This window comes from Pelophylax lessonae (genome assembly GCF_965119305.1).
Source record: "Pelophylax lessonae genome assembly, chromosome: 7".
NCBI lineage: Eukaryota > Metazoa > Chordata > Amphibia > Anura > Ranidae > Pelophylax > Pelophylax lessonae.
The window spans coordinates 213348765-213372715 of NC_138774.1; the positions used below are offsets into that span (position 1 = coordinate 213348765).

The following is a 23951-nucleotide window of genomic DNA, read 5'->3' on the forward strand; positions in this document are numbered from 1 at the left end:
CAATCCCATGAGGCCACGGGGGAAAAGGAGGATGAGAGCAGAGCTAGAGACTTGCCTGCTACTCAGCCTGTCGTTCTCTCTGCTTCCAGGACTCAGTGAGGACAGATCACTGAGACACAGGCTGTGTTTAAGGCCTAGTGCATGAGGCTTCAGCAGCGCGGAGGTTGGTGATCGCATAGTGGCGGATGTCACAGTGGAGTAACCGGCCGGGTGTGGAGGATTGCTGAACAAGGATACTGACAGATTGGGTGAGAGACATCTGTTTGCAGCACACACTGTAATTGATAGAAACAAAGCAAGGAAAGGCCTGTGACACAGTTTAGCTTGGACAGAGAACTGCACTGGTCATAGGACGGTTGCCAAAGGAGACTGTAGTGCTGATTAGTGCGTAGCAGATTATAAGGCCTCACCTCATACACTCAACTTTCCCAAATGGTACATCTATTTAACTGAGTACAGAAGCCTATTTTTCATTATAGTTTGGATTACAGTTAACCGTTACTTTGCAGTGGATTACAATTGATTGTTACCTCTACAGTGGATTACAAGTGATCGTTACCTTTACAGTGGATTACAAATACGATTCCTTGGATGACCAATGATCCCATGGCTGGCGAAGACTAGCAAGGCCTTGCTCGTTCAGGAGACTCTTGCAATCTAAAGTAAAGGGGGCCCCCATAGAATACAGAGTGCACTCTGATAGCCTAGCATTAGGTTAATAGAGTCACTAAGATAAGTTAGACAAATTGCAGTGCTATTCTTTATCACAGTTAAACACTATTTCTGTGATCACTCTCACCATTCATCTGAGGGATGATTTATTGACAGATTATTGATACATCAGTCCTCAATTATAATAGCATAACCCATATGTACATTAGTGTTTGCTTTATTAGATCCTGAATGCTGAATCCTATGCAACTCTTGTTTGAGGATTCAGGATTTCCATTTGGTTCTCTTTATCTTTAATTCCTGTCGTGTTGATTTGTAACTGCTACACTTTAATTGTCCGGTAAACGGTTAAACGGGTGCTTCGTTGTGTCACAGTGTATTCTTAAAGGCGCATACACCCAGAAAATCACCAGGGGTGAGAGGGGGGGGGAGCTTGATCTTGGGGGTTGAAAGGCGGAGCAAGGGACCCGTTTTACTTCAGCGGCTCCTGAGGGGGTAGCGCTACATAACCTTACAATGTTATCCTAAAATGTGTTTTATTGCTGGAAATTTCCCTTCACTTCCTGTTTTCTTCACCCTTGAGGCAGGGGTGAGGAAAGAAAACCCCCAATGGAAACAGGGATACTAATTACAACCTACACTACACTATTTAGACTAGAACATTACTTTCTTGCAATCCTACAGAAAGATGTTATAATGTAAAGGGATAAGTAGGGAAGGTAGTTTTTTTGTTTTATAATGACAATTTTAAGATATTTTAACCACTTCCGGACCGCATGCCGCAGGGTGACCCGGCTGCGCAAAATTACGTACATGTACGTGATTTTGTGCATGAGATTTTGGGGGGCGCGTGTGATTGGACACAGCGGGAGACAATCAGTGGGTCCAGCAGCCGTGACGGCTGCCAGGACCCGCTGATCGTTCGGCGGAATGACAGAACGGTATGTAAACAAGGCAGACTGCTGTTCTGTCAGAGAGGAAAAGAGAAATCTTGTGTTTCAGCTAAGCTAAAACACAGATCTCTCTTTTCCTCCAGTGCATCCACTCCCCCCCACAGTTATAAAGCACTCCCTAGGAGCACACTTAACCCCTTGAATGCCCCTGTTATTAACCCCTTCCCTGCCAGTGTAATTTATATAGTAACAGTGCATTTTTGTTTAGCACTGATCACTATATTGGTGTCACTGGTCCACAAAAAGTGTCACTTAGGGTGTTTTCACACTTGGTGCGATTGCCTGGTCCGAACCCAAGTTCGATTGCTCCCCCCTCCCCCTGCCCCCGATGGACTGTGTTCACATTTGATTTTTGTATCCGAACCGCGGTATGCTTTTGTCATCAAGCTGCAGCCGGTGCGTACTCATGTTGCTTGGCAACCGCTGTAAACGAGAAGGTGCCAAAATGGATAGAATTGCTTGCTTTGGTACGATTGCGTTCTCATCAGAAGCGAACCGTACTGGAGTTGACATGAACCGTACCCCAGACCACCCTTTTTAAGTGGACTCGGGTACGGTTCACGGGTGCGCACCCGAGTTCAAAGACAGTGTTTATAAACATCATCAAAAAGAACCAAATTCTGACGTCAATCGAACCCGGGTGCGCACCAAAAGTGCTAGTGTGAAAACACCCTTGAGTGTCAGATTTGGACACAGCAATGTCGCAGTCCTGCTAAAAATCGTTGATCGCTGCCATTACTAGTAAAAACAAAAAAAAATAAAATAAAAAGGTCCATAAATGTATCCCATAATTTGTAGACGCGATAACTTTTGTGCAAACCAATCAATACACACTTATTAGGATTTTTTTTTTTACCAAAATATGTAGCAAAATACATATTGGCCTAAAAATTGATGAAAAAATGTGATTTTTTTACATTTTTTTATTGGGAATGTTATATAGCAGAAAGTAAAAAATATTGTTTTTCTTTTCAAAAGTGTGGTTATTTTTTTGTTTATAGCACAAAAAATAAAAACCGTGGAGGTGATCAAATACCACTAAAAGAAAGCTCTATTTGTAGGAAAAAAAGACATCAATTTTATTTTGGATATAGCGTCGCACGAGCGCTTAATTGTCAGCTAAAGTAACGCAGTGCCGTTTCGGAAAAAAATGACCTGGTCATTAAGGGGGTGAAACCTTCCAGAGCTGAAGTGGTTAAGGGATGAAAAATAGGGCTTTCATCTGTTAAAAACAAGATGTTTACGGAAGCGGCTGAATACGGATGTAAATGGATGATCATCCATTCACATGTATTTTTCCAAAGGAATGTATTGATGTCTGTTTTTTATCCGTCAACGGAAGGATGAAGAACAGACGAAAGGTCCGTATGCATGAAAGGGGCCTAAGGGCTGGTTCACACGAAACGCGCTGTGGGAAAAGCATGTTCTGTGGACATTTCATGTTAATGGCATCTCGCGAACGCAGTGCGTTTCCAGCCATCAAATTGCATGGTACCAGTTTGGTGCAGTACGTTCTGAAAACAGTAGTGCTTGCACTACTTTTTCAGCGTTCCAGTGCGTTTTGCAGCCCATTCAAATGAGTGGGCTATCAAAACAGACTGCATGGGTACACACACGCTCCTATGTGAACTGGCCTCTAGAAAAGCTTCCTGAATGCTGGCAAAAGACTGCTAGAAGCAGTTTTACACTTACAAGCTAATGTCAGTGTAAACTTTGACTTAAAAAATGCTCACAGCTGTTGCTCAGCTAGGATGCAGATCGCCTTGTCTGGTCTACAGATGTGTGCGCACAAGCTTCCCGAAAACAAGGTATATGAAATAATATGCCAACATATTTCCAAACTGATAAAACATGGTATGATTAGAAAATGCACAACAGGTCTCCTTTAACCACTTTCCGACTGCCCATACTAGTTTTACAGCTACAGGGTGGCGGCTGTGTGCAGGATCACAGATATATACGTGATCCTGCACTTCTGGATAGCAGACACAAATGTGCGCCATTGTTGGCTCGCTCCTCCTGTGATTATGCACAGCGGGAGCAGATCAACAGGTACGTCTGGTGGCACCTGCTTATCATTCGTTACACAGGCAGAATGGCAGTCTGCCGATGTACACAAGGCAGATTGCCCATATGTCAGTACAGAAGGCATGAGTCCTGTTTTGCTGCAAAGCAGGGACATGGATCCATGCCTTACCTTAGTATAAGCACCTCCCACACAGTGCACAAACACTGGCTAGGCACACATTTTACCCTTTGATCACCCCTGATGTTAACCCCTTCCTAGCCAGTGTCATCAGTACAGTGACAGTGCATATTTTTAGCACTCATCACAGTATTAGTGTCATTGGTTCCCAATAAAGTGTCAAAAGGGTCCAATTTGGCTGCCGCAATAATGCAGTACCCCAATAAGTTTCTGATCGCCGCCATTGATAGTAAAAAAAAAAAAAAAAAAAAGGAAAAAAGAAAATTCCATAAATATATCCCATAGTTTGTAGATGGTATAATTTTTGCGCAAACCAATCAATATACGCTTATTGGGATTTTTTTAACAAAAATATGTAGCAGAATACATATAGACGTAAATTGATAAAGAAATTTGATTTTTAAATTTTTTTTATTGGATATGTTTTGTAGCAGGAAGTAAAAAATATTGTATTATTTTTAAATTGTCGGACTATTTTTGTTTATAGCGCAAAAAATAGTAAACGCAGATGTGATCGAAAACCACCAAAAGAAAGCTTTATTTGTGGTAAAAAAGGACATCCTTTTTATGGGTACAGTGTCACATGGGCGCACAATTGTCAACAGGGGTCAGGCCTGGGAAAAAAATTTTGGGAACTCACCCAAGATTACCATCCCCCCCCCCACCTCAAAAATAAAAAAAAGTGTGTGTTCGTGTATATATACCTTTTGAGGAGCGAGGGCCACTTAAGCAACGTGGTAACCGGTTGCGGGCCACAATGAGCGGAGTGGGCAGATCAGATGACGGGTCTGTGTCAGCATATTCAGAGCAGATACTGTCCGCTCTACTATATGGGCCCTCCAATCTGATCTGCCCAGACAGAATGGGATCTGTTTTTTTAAGTGGATTGAATTGGGTTCCTACAGGTATCGCTGGCTGCTGCTGTCCCCCAGTCGGGAAAGGCTGGTGACTGCTAACTGGCTGTCCTCCAGGGCTGGTACTGCTGGCTGGTACTGCTGGCGGATACTGCTGGTGGACGCTGCTGGTGGGTACTGCTGGCAGGTACTGCTGGTGCATACTGCTAGCTGGTACTGCTGGCGGGTACTGCTGGCTTGTACTGCTGGTGGGTACTGCTGACTCGTACTGCTGGCCGGTACTGCTAGTGGGTACTACTGGCTGGTACTGGTGGTGGGTACTGGTGGTGGCTACTGCTGGCTGGAACTGGGGGTGGGTACTGCTGGCTGGAACTGGGGGTGGGTACTGCTGGCTGGAACTGCTGGCTGGTAATGCTGGCGGGTACTGCTGGTGGGTACTGCTTGCGGGTACTATTAGTGGGTACTGCTGGTACTGTTGATGGGTACTGCTGGCGGGTACTGTTGGTGGGTACTGCTGGTGGGTACTGCTAGTGGGTACTGCTGGCAGGTACTGCTGGCTAGTATTGCAGGCGTGTACTGTTGGTGGGTACTGCTAGCGTATACTGTTGGTGGGTACTGCTGATGTGTACTGCTGGCGGGTACTGCTGGTGGGTACTATGATGGGTTACGTATAGATTGAGTTGCAAATTTGCAGTACGGGCATGATTTATATCAGTTGGACACAACATCATTAAAACCCCGGATCTGTCACATATTTCTTTGCAAAATAGACTTGATTTATATATCTATATGGATTTTGCTCAGTAGCAATAAAGGCATATCTCTTTTGGTCCCCCTGTTTCTTTCTCCTCGGGCTCTCTCTTTTTATTTTGTCCCTCTTTCTCCTTTTATATTTCTCCTCTATCTCTCGCCCCTCTCTGTTCTTTCTTTCTTTCTTCTCTATCAGTTGTTCTTTTTTTCTCCCCCATCCCTCTCTCTCTTTCTATCTGTCTCTTAAAGTGGAGTTCCACCCTAAAATTACACTTCTGTCCATCTTCTTGTGCCAGGTCACCTTAAAAAGAAATGGATAATCACATTTTTTTTTATTTTTACTTACCTTGGATTAGAAGAAAATATACTTACCTTACTTCCTCTTCCTCCCCTCGGCGGCCACGGCCCGTCGTCACTTCTTGGCTTGCAATGATTCCTGGGAGCTGAACGTCATCGCTCCCAGGAATCAATGCGCCTGCACCGGCTCCGACGTCAGTTCCGGTGCAGGCGCGTCATACCTTGCTAAACAGCTTCTCGGCATGCCCAGAAGCTGTGCAGGGATGACGCTGGAACCCCCGGAAGTGACGGTGGGGCCGGTGCAGTGCATCGTGGGACTGAAGAAGACGGAAGAGGACACAGAAGAGGATCGCGCTGGCTTCAAGCTGCCCACATATGAGATGGCAGCGCTGGACAATACATTTTCAAGGTAAGTATTTCTTCTTGCAGGTAAGTGCAACCCGGGACAGTTCAGAGGCTATCCATTGTGGAATGCACTAGCCCTGACTGTCCCGAGGGTATTTTTATGTCATTTTTTTTTTTTAGGTGGAACTCCGCTTAATATCGCTCTATTTCCATCCCTCTCTTTCTCTCTCTCTTTCTCTCTCTCTCTCTCTCTATCTCTCTTTATATATATATATATATATATATATATTTCTTCCTATGCTTCCTTTATTGAATAGAGAAAGAGAGAGATATTCCATATCTCTCTCTCTCTTTAAATATATATATATATATATATATATATATATATATATATATATATATATATATATATCTTTCTCTTACGATGCTTCCTTTATTGCTCCTGTCACAGGCGGAGTACATTTGGTATCACCCCGCCTGTGACAGGAGCCAGCGCTATACAGGAAGCATTGGCTCTGCTTCCTGCAGTGCGGCTCCTTTCCTCACACTGTGCTCGGGGATGGCGGGTCGGGAACCCGCAATTTGGGCTTACCGACTCGCCATTCCCAGAGCAGGAGGTGGCGCTGGAATCGTGTCGGGGGGGTTAGGATGGGACTGCTAATGGGAACAGCATTCCTGCTGTACAAAAAGTACAGGAACGCCATTCTCATGCGTTCCCGCAGGACTCGAGCCTTGATTGTCAGTTAAAGTATGCAGTGCCCTATCGCAAACAAATTCCGTAGCTGAAGTGGTTAAAATCTGAAAGCCTATTTCTCTGTCTAAACGGTTGGCTAAGGGTTGCACGCACCAGCTTTGTTCTTGATAAATGGGGTGTTGTCCATGCCTCCAGAGCCTTCTTCCTCTTCATTGGCCACTGCACGTGCAGCTCTCTAAAAGAAAATACATTTACAAAATGGAATTGACCAAGTAACCATAACCAGATAAAGATGAGCTGCACTGGTGTCCCTTACCTTGTGTTTCACCTCAATGTCCCCTGGAGTACATTCACCTGTGCAGAGACACAACATTATTCACATAGTTACATAGTGAGTCAGGTTGAAAAAAGACACAAGTTCATCTAGTTCAACCAACAAAATAAATAAATAAACAATACAATCCCTTTTACACAATCCTATACCCACAGTTGATCCAGAGGAAGGTGAAAAATCCGCTCCTGTGCCCCCAACACACCGGCCGCCACTGATATCTGGTCTCCCCAGGAGCCTGCATTCACTATATCTGGTCTCCCCAGGAGCCTGCAGTCACTATATCTGGTCTCCCCAGGAGCCTGCATTCATTATATCTCGTCTCCCCAGGAGCCTGCATTCATTATATCTGGTCTCCCCAGGAGCCTGCAGTCACTATATCTGGTCTCCCCAGGAGCCAGCAGTCACTATATCTGGTCTCCCCAGGAGCCTGCAGTCACTATATCTGGTCTCCCCAGGAGCCAGCAGTCACTATATCTGGTCTCCCTAGGAGCATGCATTCACTATATCTGGTCTCCCCAGGAGCCTGCAGTCACTGTATCTGGTCTCCCCAGGAGCCAGCAGTCACTATATCTGGTCTCCCCAGGAGCCTGCAGTCACTATATCTGGTCTCCCCAGGAGCCTGCAGTCACTATATCTGGTCTCCCCAGGAGCCTGCGTTCATTATATCTGGTCTCCCCAGGAGCCTGCATTCATTATATCTGGTCTCCCCAGGAGCCTGCATTCATTATATCTGGTCTCCCCAGGTGCCTGCAGTCACAATATCTGGACTTCCCAGGAGCCTGCAGTCACTATATCTGGTCTCCCCAGGAGCCTGCATTCATTATATCTGGTCTCCCCAGGAGCCTGCATTCATTATATCTGGTCTCCCCAGGAGCCTGCATTCATTATATCTGGTCTCCCCAGGAGCCTGCAGTCACTATATCTGGTCTCCCCAGGAGCCTGCAGTCACTATATCTGGTCTCCCTAGGAGCCAGCAGTCACTATATCTGGTCTCCCTAGGAGCATGCATTCACTATATCTGGTCTCCCCAGGAGCCTGCAGTCACTGTATCTGGTCTCCCCAGGAGCCTACAGTCACTATATCTGGTCTCCCCAGGAGCCTGCAGTCACTATATCTGGTCTCCCCAGGAGCCAGCAGTCACTATATCTGGTCTCCCTAGGAGCATGCATTCACTATATCTGGTCTCCCCAGGAGCCTGCAGTCACTGTATCTGGTCTCCCCAGGAGCCAGCAGTCACTATATCTGGTCTCCCCAGGAGCCTGCAGTCACTATATCTGGTCTCCCCAGGAGCCTGCGTTCATTATATCTGGTCTCCCCAGGAGCCTGCATTCATTATATCTGGTCTCCCCAGGAGCCTGCATTCATTATATCTGGTCTCCCTAGGAGCCAGCAGTCACTATATCTGGTCTCCCTAGGAGCATGCATTCACTATATCTGGTCTCCCCAGGAGCCTGCAGTCACTGTATCTGGTCTCCCCAGGAGCCTACAGTCACTATATCTGGTCTCCCCAGGAGCCTGCAGTCACTATATCTGGTCTCCCCAGGAGCCAGCAGTCACCATATCTGGTCTCCCCAGAAGCCTGCAGTCACTATATCTGGTCTCCCCAGGAGCCTGCAGTCACTATATCTGGTCTCCCCAGGAGCCTGCAGTCATTATATCTGGTCTCCCCAGGAGCCTGCAGTCACTATATCTGGTCTCCCCAGGAGCCTGCAGTCACTATATCTGGTCTCCCCAGGAGCCTGCAGGCACTATATCTGGTCTCCCCAGGAGCCTGCAGTCATTATATCTGGTCTCCCCAGGAGCCAGCAGTCACTATATCTGGTCTCCCTAGGAGCCTTCAGTCACTATATCTGGTCTCCCCAGGAGCCTGCAGTCACTATATCTGGTCTCCCCAGCAGCCTGCAGTCACTATATCTGGTCTCCCCAGGAGCCAGCAGTCACTATATCTGGTCTCCCCAGGAGCCTGCAGTCACTATATCTGGTCTCCCCAGGAGCCTGCAGTCACTATATCTGGTCTCCCCAGGAGCCTGCAGTCATTATATCTGGTCTCCCCAGGAGCCTGCAGTCACTATATCTGGTCTCCCTAGGAGCCTTCAGTCACTATATCTGGTCTCCCCAGGAGCCTGCAGTCACTATATCTGGTCTTCCCAGGAGCCTACAGTCACTATATCTGGTCTTCCCAGGAGCCTACAGTCACTATATCTGGTCTCCCCAGGAGCTTGCAGTCACTATATCTGGTCTCCCACAGAACATGGAAATGCAATTATTTTAGTAAATATAAACAGCTAAATACCTTTTCTCTTCAGCAGTATATAGCAGTCGTGTGACTTCTATCAGTGTCCAGTTAAAGCTTGTAGGAGGAGTTTTCATTCTACTCTGACTGCCCTATGAGGCTGCTGGACCCCTGACCCTCTGCATACACAGACTGATTTTACTGTTGTGTTTAGTAGCACTTTAAGTATAATACATTGAAATATCTTCTTAGCACCAGGTTATGCTCTCTCATATATTACAATGGTAGGTCCAGCAATTCTGGGCTTTGAATTCTGTTTGGGGGGCTCTGTTCAGAAAGGTTGAGCACAATTGCTCTGAGCTCTAAGCACAGATGTCCAAGTCTTTTTACCCATATGTTAAACACAGCTGCACTGTAATGCATATGGAAGCAATGGTTAGGCTGTACCTTTGTTTTGAAGAAGGAAGATGGAGTCGTCTGTAATTCCTTGCTCCGTAGCAAACTGCTTGAAGGCTTCAATCAGATCTTGCCTCAGCTCCGGGGTGCGTCCTAAATGTAGGTGAAACGTAATTTAGAGGTTTAAACAATATCTTGTTTGTACCATGGAGGCATAGTGGATACTTGTATTGCCTGATTTACTGCCATGATATTCTGCAGTCTGTTCCAGAATTCAGAGAACCTTCGACTTCATTCTCTATCCCTAGGGAACTAAGAAGCTTATGTTTCTACTGCAGGTATAGGGTAGCTACACCCTACCTTACAATCAACCAATACACTCAATCATGTGATATTAGGAACATGTGCAGGGGTAAGGCTTCATGTACACTTGGCTGTCATTTACCACGGCCGCGGGAAAAAGTTTGCTGCGTTTTCCTACGTTCAAAAAGTTCCTATCCTGAACGCAATTCTTCTGCAAGAGGAGAGGGAGGTTGAACCTTACCTAACCACAGCAGCTCCTAATCTCTGCAAAAAATACATTGACACATAGGCTTTTAGACTGCATTCACACCTGGGAGTAGCGTCTTAGATAATTTTTCCATTGTTTTTTTATTATTATTATTATTATTATTAATAGTTAATTTTTTTTTGTTTGGGTCTTTATTATTATTATTTATAATAATATTAGAAATATTATTTTGTTAATGTTAGGGGTAAATTATTATTTATGTATTATTACATATTGTTAATGTATTTTATTTATTTATTAGTTATTTGTGATGATTTTTAGTTATTTGTGTACTGATTTTTTTTGTTTCAATGGTTTTTATTGAAAAATTTTCAGAGAACAAAAGAAGGTATCAAATATATCAAACAGTGATACAGCAGTCCCAATAGTCTTCCATTATACCATGTAAAAAGGGAAAAACACTAAAGACATATACAGTAAACCCCCGCTCCATCGCGGTTCAGTTTTTGCGGTCCCGGTATATTGCGTTTTTTTTTGTAATGTTATTTTACTATAGAAATCATTAAAAATGAAATTTTTGTGTTTTCCATAGCTCTTATGTCTCTCAGTAGCTTTTATGTGTTTAAATGAGTTTCTATTGTTTTAAAAGTGTGTTTAAAGACCTTAAAATGCTTTTACACGTACAGTGACAGTAAAAAAAACATGCCTACAATGCATTTTAATAGGGTTTTTCTATTTCACGGATTTTCACTTTTCGCGGCTGGGTCCGGAACGTAACCCCCGCAATGGAGGGGGGTTTACTGTACAGTATATCATAGGTGAGATCACAAAGTGCTTGTGTCCTGAGGCCTTGAAAAGGTAGGCTGCTCTAGGACGGCAGTCAGAAGCAAACTACAATAAAAACAAGGAGCAAAGTACAATAATCAACTAATGGAGAAAAGAAATAGGGCTGAACGTGGCACTGTTGCGATCGCTAAGGCCAGCTGCAGATAACTAACCATACAGCCTCTTGCGAAAGTCCATCGCCAAGATTTGAAAAAGTTTGCGCACTGATGTGCGACCATCAGGGGTACCTTGTGTAGATAATTACCGAGAAGGCAATTAAAAGAGAGAGAAGGAAGGAGAAATAGTAAAGTAAGAAAGAATAGGAAGAGAGAAAAGGAAGTGTTGTGTACTGATTTTAAATTTATTTATTCATATATTATTACTATTTTTTTTTTTTTTACATTTTTTAATTTGAGCAGAAAATTGCGCAAATAGTGCATTTCCATAAGTTTCTAGGGGAATAAAACATGCTAGAAACTAGCAAATCTGCTAATTTTGAGCAACAAAAAAAGCTCCAGAACTTTTTTGAGCTTCAGGTGTTTGGCTTCAGGTGACTTGGAGTGGAGATGTGAACCAACTCCATAGAGAATAATAGATTTTTTTTCTCCTCCATCATTTTGGAGCTTCGAGCTTCAAGCTGCAAAACTGAGGTGTGAATGGGGCCTTATGGTGTTGAGTTTAGGAGCTTTGACAAAAAAAAACTCTAAAGCTCCTAAACTCAAGTTTGGGAGCTGCTGGTGTACATGAAGCCTAATAATGATTAACTACAATATCCAAATAGGTTTCCAATATGGTGAACTATAGAGCAAGTATCCAGCACTCTTTTAGCAGGATATAGACCAGTGGTTCTCAACCAGGGTTCTGTGGCACTTTAGGGTTCCTCCAGAGGTTGCTAGGGGTTCCTTGAGCAATGAGCAATTTCTGCCCCTCAGATAAGTTCCCACTGACACCATTGATTTTTTTACCTATCTAGGAGAAGGTAGATCTTCCCAATGTCCACAAGTGTAAGGAGCATTCATCTCACTGACCATCACACTAATGTATCATGAGTTGTAGATACTGTATAGTCATTTTTAGCATGGGTTCCCTGAGACCTGAAAATTATTTCAAGGGTTCCTCTGTGTTGAAAAGGTTGAGAAAGGCTGGTATAGACAGTGCAATGGTCTCTATGAGATTTGCTGTTCTTGGCACGAGATCTGCTAGCTATATACTGTATACACAAATGCATTGAGTTAGGGGGAAGACATAAAACCTACCAATATGTTTTTGGATTGTGGGAGGAGACTTAAAGTGGTTGCAAACCTCAGAAATAAAAAATATAAATAAAGCATATCCCTCTAAAGTGTGTACTTGTCTCAACTGCAGTAAGCGTCACTATTGTCTGTTGCTTCGTTCCTCTGCTATCAGCATGAGTCACCTCCTGACAAATTTTCCTGACACCAATAGAAAAATGGTGACAGGGGAGGGATCTCCAGCTGATTGACAGCCTCAGCTCTGTTCATGTGTAAAGGGGGGGGGGGGTTTCCCTTCTCTCCAATCAGCTCTCAGAACTCTCACTGAGCTCTGCAGAGTGTCCCTTCAGCTCTCAGCCCCCTTTATTCAGAACCTTAAGACAAGCTTTGAAATTCAACATTTTAAACGGATGTAGAGAAGAGAAGACTGCAGATAGGCAGGTACAACTTATGTCATTTGTTTCATCTTTGTGTATCACCTGAAGGCAGTCACTCCATTGGGTATATGTAAGGGTTTATTATCACTTTTGCACTAAATTAAGTCCAGCCTCAGCCATCATACTTACCGTATAGCTTAACTGTTGTAGTGGTCGTATCCCCTTTTGTCTTACGCATCAGCATTGTTGCATATTCATTGTAATTGGTGAACACAACATAATTTTGGATCTGTGCACTCCATCCTGTAAGAGGAAAAGAATGATCCATTTATTATTAACATATAACCTGGCAGATTCCAGCCACACAGACACTACAAGGCAAGACAGTTAGGTGGCAGGCGAAGAACTGGAGAATGTCAGTCTCTAGTTCAAAGGGAACTAGTTATTGTAAGCTAAAACAGAATTCATGATATTCATATTAACTTTAGGAAAGTTATGTGAAGCTTTACTTATTAAAGATTAATATCTGAGTTGCCATTGAGCTCATACATTGTGAATAATGTATGTCCTATCATTATGCAGGTGAAGCATCGTACTAGCCAATGGATGAATCTCTCCTCATGGGTAGAGTTAATATGCAAGAAATGATCTTTCTCCCTAAACTTTTGTATGTGATGGCTAATGCTCCCTGTAAAGTCCCAAAGTCCCTTTTTAAACAGACTGACTCTTTATGTATGGGATTCATTTGGAACCGCTGTGCCCCAAAAATGGCCCTAAAAGTCCTAAAGTTGCCCTCTCACTTAGCTGGGCTGGCCTTTCCAAACTTTTATCTATATTATTTAGCCTCTCAACTAGTGGTGGTGCATGATTGATTGCACCCTTCCCCGAATAATGCCTGTACCACTACTGAAGACGCTATAGTTTCCTCCTTTGAGACTTTACAAAATATAATATACTTTAGACAAATACCCAATGGCCCTGGGATGACTATGCTACGTAGTACATTATCTCTTTTCACCACCATAGTGACCCGCTTTTCTAAAGATGCATTGACTGCCTCTCCTAACAATCCCCTTTGGTACAACCCCATGCTACACAAACTTCTCATGATCCCTGATCCGCAACACTGGATCTGCAGAGGAGTTAAATATCTCTGTCATCTTTAAGCCCTTTACCCAATTAAGAGAAGACTTCAACCTTCCCCTCCTCTTTCTTGTTTTTTTTTTTTTATTTTTTTATCTCCAACTCCAACATGCTGTTATAGCACAATTTGGTTTACTTTCATCCCCGTTACAGATGGCTCCACTAGAAAAGTTGCTTAGAAATCCAGACACCACCAAATTGATTTCGGAGTCCTACTCTGTTCTAATGGCTGATCCAAACCCCAAATTTACTGCTGCACAAACCCATTGGTAGAAGAATGCATAACAGTATACAATAGTTAACATTCCTTAGGCCCCTTTCACACATTCGGACGGAGTCCATTTTTCTCAGCGGGAGATCGATCCGCCAATCCCTCGCTGAGCAGGAGGATGACAGCTGGGTCTCCGTGCTGTCTGCGGAGACACAGCTGTCAGGTCCCCATGCATCTCTATGAGGAAAATCGGATGGGAAAGGACCGTCGGTCCGTTCTCATCCGATCCGATCTGCTGGACGGATGGAAAATAGGGTTTCCATCCGTCCAGATTTGACAGATCAGATCGGATGTCAGCGGACATGTCTCCGCTGACATCCGATGCCCCATAGGGATGCATGGGGAGACCGTTCAGATCCGCCAAAAAAACGGACAGGTGGATCTGAACGGTCCGCCTGTGTGAAAGAACCCTTAAAGAGAAACTTTTACATGTGCCAGATCCCTCGTGCATGTGCAGACATGCATATGACTGTGTGGTGCGTGTGCGCATGCACAACATGCAAAATGCCCCTAGAATATCCATATCACATGTTCCAGCAGGCACCATACAAGATCTTGTGCATGTGCAAGAGACCCACGGTGTGTCTGCATATGTACTGGGACCCACAACATCCTCCTGGCCTAGGCCAGGATTAAAGAAACAAAACAAATTAAAAAAAAAAAAATAGTTTTCAATTTTCACAATATTTTCAGCATGGGAGGGGGAGGGGAGGCATGAGAAGACCTTTCTGTGAATAAAAGCATGAGAGGACCTTTCTGCTTTTGAATCTTTTAAAAACAGTTTATGAAAAATTAAGATAAACCTACTTGCATTGTAGTAATTGAACTTCCCAGGGACATCTGTTTTTTGATAGGAACCCGTGAATTGGTTGCATGTTCCATGCCTGCAGGAAATATCAGATGGTCAGCAAGTACCCAGATAGGCGTTTGTTGTTTTTTAAAAATAATAATCCTTACAGTTTGCTATTCTGCCACTAGATGGTAGTGTGACCCAACCTATAGTGTACAGCAGTGCTTTGCTGCTGCATCTAATGATTTCAGGAGGCTGGTACCCATACTCAGCTAGGCCTCATGCACATTGTAACAATCCAAATATGCTGGACTTTTTTCTGCAAGATATTGGCAGGAAAAGAAATGCCTCTATTGTTGTGTATATATGGACATATATGTGCACACTGTGTTCGGCATTAATGCATTCTATTGACCAGAATATTGTTTAATTCCAATCATTAGAACAAATGTATATGCATACAAGTGTGGAGGATCCTTAAGAACGATTTCAGGGACTTAGGTAATAGATTGAGGAAAAGGACCTCCAAGGTGGTTTTCTCTGAAATACTGCCTGTACCTCGAGCCACACAGGAGAGGCAGAAGGAGATTAGGGAACTTAACAAGTGGCTGAGGAACTGGTGTAGGAAGGAGGGGTTTGGGTTCCTGGAGAACTGGGCTGACTTCTCAGTCGGCTACCGGCTCTTTAGTAAGGATGGGCTGCACCTTAATGGGGGCGGTACAGCTCTTTTGGGGAGAAAGATGGCCACCAAGTTGGAGGAGCTTTTAAACTAGGAGACGGGGGGGAGGGCTCAGAAGTAGAGTCAGTTAGGAGGGAGCAAAGGACTGAAGGCAGTTGTAGGGTCAGCAGCGACAGTAGGTCCACAACGTCTATTGGTAGGTCTGTGCGGGAGAACCGCAGACCAAACAGGAATAAACATAACCAATCACGTTTAACTTCCGTAAAACTAAGAGGGGTATATGCTAATGCCAGGAGCCTAGCTAATAAAATGGATGAGTTGGAAATGTTAGTACATGAGGAGGACATAGACCTAGTGGGAATAACGGAGACTTGGTTCGACCCCTCACATGACTGGCTGGCAAATATCCAAGGGTATTCAGTGTACCGGAAGGACAGGGTAGGAAAAAGAGGGGGAGGGGTATGTCTCTACGTCAAGAATAATGTAAGGGTGATAGAGAGGAGTGACATTACGGAAGGGATGAGTATGGAGTTAGAATCCGTGTGGGTAGAACTCCATAGGGAAGGAGAAAAGGGAAAAGTAATTGTGGGGGTTTGCTATAGGCCACCTAAACAAGGGGAGGAGGTAGAGCTGGAATTTTTAGCACTTTTGGGTAAAATGGCAAAGCTAGGATCAGTCATCATATTGGGGGACTTCAATTATCCCGACATTGACTGGGGCGAGGGGACTACACACTCACATAAGGGCTGTCAATTCACGGAAACCTTACAGGATAATTACATGTCACAGTTGGTGGATTCCCCTACCAGAGAAAACACAATCCTGGATCTATTGATCACTAATGACCCAGACCTAATCTCGGAGGTAGGAGTCCAGGACAACCTGGGCTCTAGCGATCACAGGATGATCACATTTAGCGTAAATAACAATATAGCAAGGCAAGTGGGGAACATAAGAACCCTTAACTTCAGAAGGGCAAACTTTCCAAAATTGTACTTGTTGATGGAAAGGGTAAACTGGGACCGAACCCTGGGATCCCTGACCACAGAGGAAAAATGGGAATGCTTTAGGAACATATTAAGCAAAGGCATCTTGCAGTGCATTCCTATGGGAAATAAATTTAGAAGGGACAAAGCCAAACCTGGCTGGCTAAACCGGAGCGTTAAAAAACTTATTAGGGGAAAAAAATTGGCCTTCAGGAAATATAAATCAGAGGGCACAGTATTGGCTTTCGACCAATACAAGGAGGCAAATAGGAAGTGTAAACACAAAATCAAGATGGCTAAAATAGACTTTGAGAGACAAATAGCGGAGGATAGCAAAAAAAACCCAAAGAAATTCTTTAAGTATATCAACAGCAAAAAAACTAGGGCAGAGCATATTGCACACATAATTAACAATGATGGGAGGATGTTTACAGAGGACACTGAAAAAGCAACCGTACTGAATGCTTTTTTCTCATCAGTCTTTACACAGGAATCGGAGGGGTACACTGACCATGACTGTATAGTTAGTAGTAATACACAGGACTTGCCACTATGGCTAACAGAGGGTGAAATCAGGGAAAGGCTGGATAAACTTAACACAAACAAATCACCAGGCCCGGATGGCGTACATCCGAGAGTACTCAAGGAACTCAGTAAGGTTATATCCAGACCACTGTTCCTGATCTTTGCGGACAGTATTAGGACAGGAGATGTACCAGGGGAGTGGAGGAAAGCTAACGTGATTCCGATATTCAAAAAGGGTCAGAGGCATATACCGGGAAATTATAGGCCTGTCAGTCTGACATCAGTAGTATGTAAACTTCTGGAGGGGATGATAAGGGACTATATCGTAGAGTTTGCTAAGGACAACAGCATCATCAGTAGTAACCAGCACGGGTTTACAAATGGGCGTTCTTGTCAAACCAATCTCTTAACATTCTACGAGGAGGTGAGCTGTGAGCTAGATAGGGGCAGACCAGTGGATGTGGTGTACCTAGATTTTGCTAAGGCGTTTGATACAGTTCCCCACAAGCGCTTAATTTATAAAATAAGGTCTGCAGGTATCGACAGCAGGGTTTGCTCTTGGATACGGAACTGGCTAAAAGGGCGTGTCCAAAGGGTGGTAATAAACAGCGCATACTCAGACTGGTCTGAGGTAGTAAGCGGGGTCCCCCAAGGCTCAGTCCTAGGACCAACCTTGTTCAATTTATTCATAAACAGCATTGAGGACGGGATCAGTAGTTCAATATCAGTTTTTGCAGATGACACAAAATTAGGCAGGACAATAACAGCACAGCATGAAGCAGATATCCTACAGAATGACCTGGACAAAATAACGGAGTGGGCAAAGACATGGCAAATGAGGTTTAACGTGGAGAAATGTAAGGTTTTACACTTGGGGACTAGAAACATTAAAGCACAATACACGTTAGGAGGGGAACCCTTGGGAGAATCAAAAATGGAGAAGGATCTGGGAGTCTTGGTTGATGATAGACTAGGCAACAGCATGCAATGTCAAGCGGCAGCTGCCAAGGCTAGCAGAATATTAGCATGCATAAAGAAAGGGATGTATTCCAGAGATAAGACTATAATCCTTCCACTTTATAAAACTCTGGTCCGACCTCATCTGGAGTATTCGGTCCAGTTCTGGTCACCAGTCCTCAGAAGGGATGTGTTGGAGCTGGAGAGAGTCCAGAGAAGGGCAACTAAACTAATTAGGGGATTGGAGGACCTTGATTATGAGGAGCGTCTGCAATCGCTTGATTTATTCTCCCTGGAGAAGAGACGCCTGAGGGGGGACATGATAGCAATTTTTAAATATCTAAATGGGGATCTAGGCTTAGAAAAAAAGCTGTTCAGTCGAAGGGATTGCATGAGAACTCGGGGGCATACAATGCGATTAGAGGAGAAGCGTTTTAACCTCAGGCAACGTGGGGGGTTCTTTACTGTTAGGGCTACAAGATTGTGGAATTCTCTACCACATGAGGTGGTTTCTGCGGGTAGTATGGTGGCTTTCAAAAGACTCTTAGACGTACATCTCAAGGATCAGAACATTCAGGGGTATGCAAGATGATTACAGCCACACACATCTACACAGGTTGAACTGGATGGACTTTTGTCTTTATTCAACCTCACCAACTATGTAACTATGTAACTATGTAAGTGTGCTTATGCACATTCAGACATGTTATGTGCCTCCAAATACAGATCTGGGGCATTTTTTAATGCCCCTGAACAATGTGTGCAGAAACGCGCATAAATTGGCCACATTAAATAACATGCAGCTGCGTTCATTGGCATGAAAAAAGAAAAGACATCAGACGCCCCTAGCAGTGGCATTTATTAAGCTTGTGCGCATGAAGCCTGAAGCGTAGGCTTTCTCCCTCAACCTGCAATAAAAAAGACAAAATATAGAATCTGATTTGTATGAAAAAACATAATTTTTCTTCTTTAGCCTATGTTCACAACTATGTGTTTTTTAGTGCATTTTACAGTTTGCGGAAAAGCACTACAGTCCATTTAAAATGGCTTTCTATGGTACACGTTCACATCTATGCGTTTTTAAGCCCATGCGTTTGTGGAAAGGGTTAGGGTTTTTCTTTTCCCGCAGCAGATTGCGTTTTGCGTTTGGACCCACATCAAAAATGCAAGTGATGCGATTTTACATGCGTTTTGCATTTTCTTTTCTTCATAACTCACTGTGTATAGGTGGTTGTTATGGAGCGGGCCAGGAAGCCGGCATCCGCATCCTTAACAACCAATGAGTCATCAGCTGTCAGTGGCCTTCCCCGCTGACAGCTGAATGTAAAAACAAGATTTGGCGGCAATAAAAAAAAATCGTCAAAAAACACTGGGCTGCCAACGTCACAGTGGGGCGGTGCCACCAGGTGATGTTGCTGGGTGGCCCCAACCTTTTCATATTTAAGAACTGTCAGATGGCGTAGCAGACAGATGGCAGGAGCCTTTGGCACAAGAAGAACTTTTTTTTTGGGGTCCGGTGGTGTGGCAGGCATCGTGTTTTTTTTAAATTTTTTAATAGAGGACTTAAAAACTTGTATTTTTTTTATCACTTTTTACACTTTTTTTGGTAATTGGGCCATGTTCCCATTGACGACTGATAGTAGGAACAGTGCCAGGACAAAGTCATTCAGTGCCCAGGGCAAAGATGCCAAACTGCGCCCCCTTCCCTTAGGGCTAGGGTCAGGGTACCCCCCATCCCACATTGGGGGGCGGGATCTGGGGGCTTTCAGATTCTGAATAGATGTGAACCGAGGGTCACCAGTTTTTGTTAGTCATCCGTGCAAGAAATTTAAAACATTAGACATTTTTAAGGATTGTAAATAATACATTAAATAAGAAGGAAAATAAAAATGCAAAACTGCCCTGCTTTTAGCTTTCACTAGGCTGCAAATGTGCACATAGTAATGTAAGTTTTCACCTCATCCTGGTGTTAACAATTTGGACCTCATCATCTGTCTGTCCTTCGCTGAGCTCCAGAGTTCCCATGTCAAAACTTTTGTACTTCTTCATCCAGGGACATGTTGAGCCAATAGCGATGTCATACCATTTGCCATATATCTGAATAGAGTAAATAGATAAATACAATCAGAGATGCTAAATCCTGGGCCACATGATCCTGTATCCTATACAGTCTGCTGCAAGACAGATCATAATTGGACAAATAATCATGAATGAAAATATGACAATACTGAAAGGACAAGATATGTATGTATTTATACATACACAGTTTAAATGTTTTGAGGAGGTATTTTCCCACATTGCTTGTAGCTCCAGAGGTCAGTAAGGACTTTACTTCTTAAAAATGCTATATGTAAAGTATAAATACTTGAGTAACCATAACTTCAGAGTAGATCATTTATATAAGCCATTATACACTGTATTTATTTATTTCAAAATAGCTTAGATCTAAACTGAGGTTGCATTTTAAAATAAACCCGATGGCTGGTATGGATCAAGTATTTGCATATTTTTAAGCAGTAAAGCCCTTACTGACCTCTGGTGCTGTAGGCTTGGATAACTTCAGGGCTTTTGCTGTCACATTTGAGGATTAATTGCTTCACAGTTCTGGCAACTACAGAGGTAAGTGAGGGTTTGTTTTAAATCAATTTTTTTTGCTCTTGACGTATATTTAAATATTAGAATGTCCATGTCCTGGACATAGTTACACTTTAAAGCCACATTTCAGACAAGGTTTTTTTATATCAGATTTTTATTTCTGAATATGACACAATTGGCGAGGAATCAGAAGCTCTAAATTTAACCCCTTTCTGACAGGAAACGAGGATGAAATCTCCCCAGTAGGGACAAAGATTCCAATAAAAAACCTGACAAAGGCCCTAACCTTTGCCTGCTCTAGGCCTCTAGCCAAAGGGAAATAAAAGGTTTTGGCTGTTGTAGCAACATAAAGTTTTCCAATCGAGATCCATTTGAGTGTACTTTTGGCACTTTTCCACTGCAAGTACCGACTCGGCTCTACTCGGCCCTGCTTGGCCCGGTTTTCTTTTCCACTGCTGGTACCACATGGTACAGTGTTGGAACGGTTCGGTACGGTACGGTATGGTTTGCTTTTCCACTAAAGTAGTACTGAAGTTAAGTGGGTGGGATAACAACGATTCTCTGACCAATCAGTGGCTAGTAGTGACTGCATGCAAAGGATTGTGGGATATGGTACCGGGTATGGTACCTCTTGGAACCACAATCGAGGTGGTACTGTTTTTGAGAGCCATACTGTTCGGTTCCATGCAGTGGAAAAGCGCTGCCATACCGTACCGAACCGTTCCTACACCGTACCTTGCGGTACCAGCAGTGGAAAAGCACAAAAGCGAGCCGAACTGTTCGGTTCCATGTAGTGGAAAAGCACCATTTGTTTCCTGTTTGAAGTTATCCCCCTATTTAACAGTTGTCATGCAAAGAAATGTCTTCTGTTGGAACATTTCCCCCTCACCTCTTGTTCTGGTGCCAAATATAGGTTTTTGGTTTTCTCTTCACTTTCTCTCCTAGTAAAAATTATTTCCTCAACAATATGTGAGCATAAAGCTCCCCTAGGGGCACACAGACTGCAATAAAACCCCTGCAGAGGTTCTAACCCTTCCCAACTCCATAACAAAAAGAAAAATATCTACTGTGGGCACAGTTTACCCCAAAATCTAACCCTTAACTTGATCCTAACCTAGGCCTGAAAGAACACCCTTACAACTTAACCATAACCCTAAAATATAACCTAGAATTTAAAGGCCAACTCCAGGAAGCAGTAAAGATTACAGTTGCAATGACCATAACTGCAAGGGTTAAATGTTAGTTTGATGTAGGGGTGGAAGATTAAGTTGTAATACTTACCTTTTTCTTGCTGGAGGGGCTTCCTCTGCACTACAGGGGTTAAATTATAGTTTTTGAGGGTACCAGGAAAGTGGATTTTTACTTACCTCAGACATCAGCTACTCTGGTGGCCATCACTTTTTCTGACACTCTGGGCTATTGAAGGGCTCTCATTGTGCTCACTTACAATGTAGGACTGTTAATCCTGCATTGTATATGATGTCACAGCTGTTCTCAAAAGCTCAGTTTTAAGGGTAAATGTTTTTTTAGTCTAGGGGTAGGGGAATAAGCAATTATTATAATTACCTTACCTAGTATCCAGCATTTTCCTCTGCTCTTTGTACAATGCAGGATCAACAGTCCTACATTGTAAGTGAGCACACTGAGAGCCTCTCAATAGCCCAGATTGTCAGGGAAAGTGGTGGCTGCCATAGTAGCAGAGTGTTAAGGTAGTAAAAGTCAATTTTCCTGATACCCTCAGCTACAATGATCATTTAACCCTTGTACTGTAGTGCCAATTCGGCCAATTCAGTAGAGACTGCCCAAATTTCGCTCCATGCATGGGCGCCATGGTTATACAGAATTTGATCTACAAACCTGTGGGGTTTTTCCCAACTGATCAGTGTCATCAGCTATAGCCAGCGGCACTGATCAGTATGTTCTGACGGCAGGGAAGTCTCCTCATCATCAGAACTCAATAGAACAGAAGGAGTGATTCCCCCATTCACATCGAATGTGTGGATATGGAAAACAAAACATTTGTTTTTGTTCAACCTGCTGGTAGAACGGAAAAGAAAATGATTCATGTATGGGCTGCCTTAGACAGTGTCACCAGAACAGGTGTCTCCCCTGGAATATTCCCCTTTAATGCCTGTGTGACGGTAGTCACCGTCACTGGGAATGAAAGATAGACACTATATGTGGAGTTTGTTATTGTTAAGTGCCTGTATCCCATTGTTCTATTGTTTCTGTCTGCCTTGGGATTAACCTATTATGGGATGTATATGTGTATGTGGATTAGGTGCTAGAGGGGAGTGGGGATTTCTCCAGCAGCCCTTCCTAAAGACGGTCTACTGTTGGCAAGTTGAATATCCCTGTATGTCATGTTACTGAATGTCGTTTACCCCACCCTGTGTCATTATGCAAAGAGGGGGGATTGTCCCCCGAGTGTATATCTCTTTGTGACTGTGTTTGAAAAAACAGTCTTATGCTTTTTACCACCCTACACTGATGTCTTGACAAGTGACTGGGTGGGCTAAGGGATCTTGGATCGCGTTGGTACCAGGCAAGAAAAGCTTATACGGCGGACATACTCTTCTTGAGTACGGGGTCCATTACAGCCTGTTCCTGTGAAACCTTAAGAAGTTTGGCTTTCTTATTACTTTCTATACCTGGAGACAATGTTTACCAAGAAACATAGAGAGGGTGAATTTCCCCAGTGGAAAAAAACAGTACTCACCTTTCTACATTCTATACAACACTAAAAAACAATTCCTAATCCCTAACCCTCACCCCTAAAATACTGAACCGGCTGTATCTGCTAACTGTTACCAACTCCAGCCCATATTCAGCTACTTTATTAAAATAGGCAGTTACTATGAAAGTAAAATGGAGAACATTTCATCAAATGCATTGCTTGTATTAGGATCTGATGCTTAGAATTAAGCTTCTGAATAGGGGTGTAATTTCCCTCCTTATAACTCCAGTCATATTATGTAGAAAAGCCACATCACTTAATTTATAACTAAAAAAAAAAATGAATAATTGTGGGAAGGAAAACAGATGGATAAAAGAAATGTAAAAATATTTAAAACTTGAAACAATGGTCACAATGAATAATGAAGCTGAGCTTATAGGGAAATTATAAAAAATCAGGAGATGTAAGCACAATTTTGCCATTTTAGCAAAATGCATTGAAGTCAACAGAAAAAAGGGAAATTAAGGTGCTCCTTGGCTGATTTTAGGTGTGTTGTGGGCTTTTAATTGCTCCTCTAGGTTACAGAAACTTTTTCAAACTATCCTGGACCTGCTATGTACCTGTTACTATTCTAGATCCATTATTGTAC

General features: G+C 43.3%; 1 protein-coding gene across 1 annotated transcript in view; it reads right to left on the bottom strand.

Moving 5' to 3' along the window:
• The window catches only part of LOC309559434 (protein AMBP-like), a 37572-nt gene that overhangs the window by 12933 nt on the left and 688 nt on the right, over positions 1-23951 (bottom strand). Inside the window, exons 2-7 of the mRNA XM_082262694.1 lie at positions 19988-20127; positions 14901-14977; positions 12869-12982; positions 9786-9887; positions 7088-7125; positions 6925-7006 (exon numbers count right to left, since the gene is read on the bottom strand). Of these exons, the coding sequence (XP_082118820.1) occupies positions 6925-7006; positions 7088-7125; positions 9786-9887; positions 12869-12982; positions 14901-14977; positions 19988-20127 (553 nt within the window). The remainder of the gene's footprint in view (positions 1-6924; positions 7007-7087; positions 7126-9785; positions 9888-12868; positions 12983-14900; positions 14978-19987; positions 20128-23951) is intronic.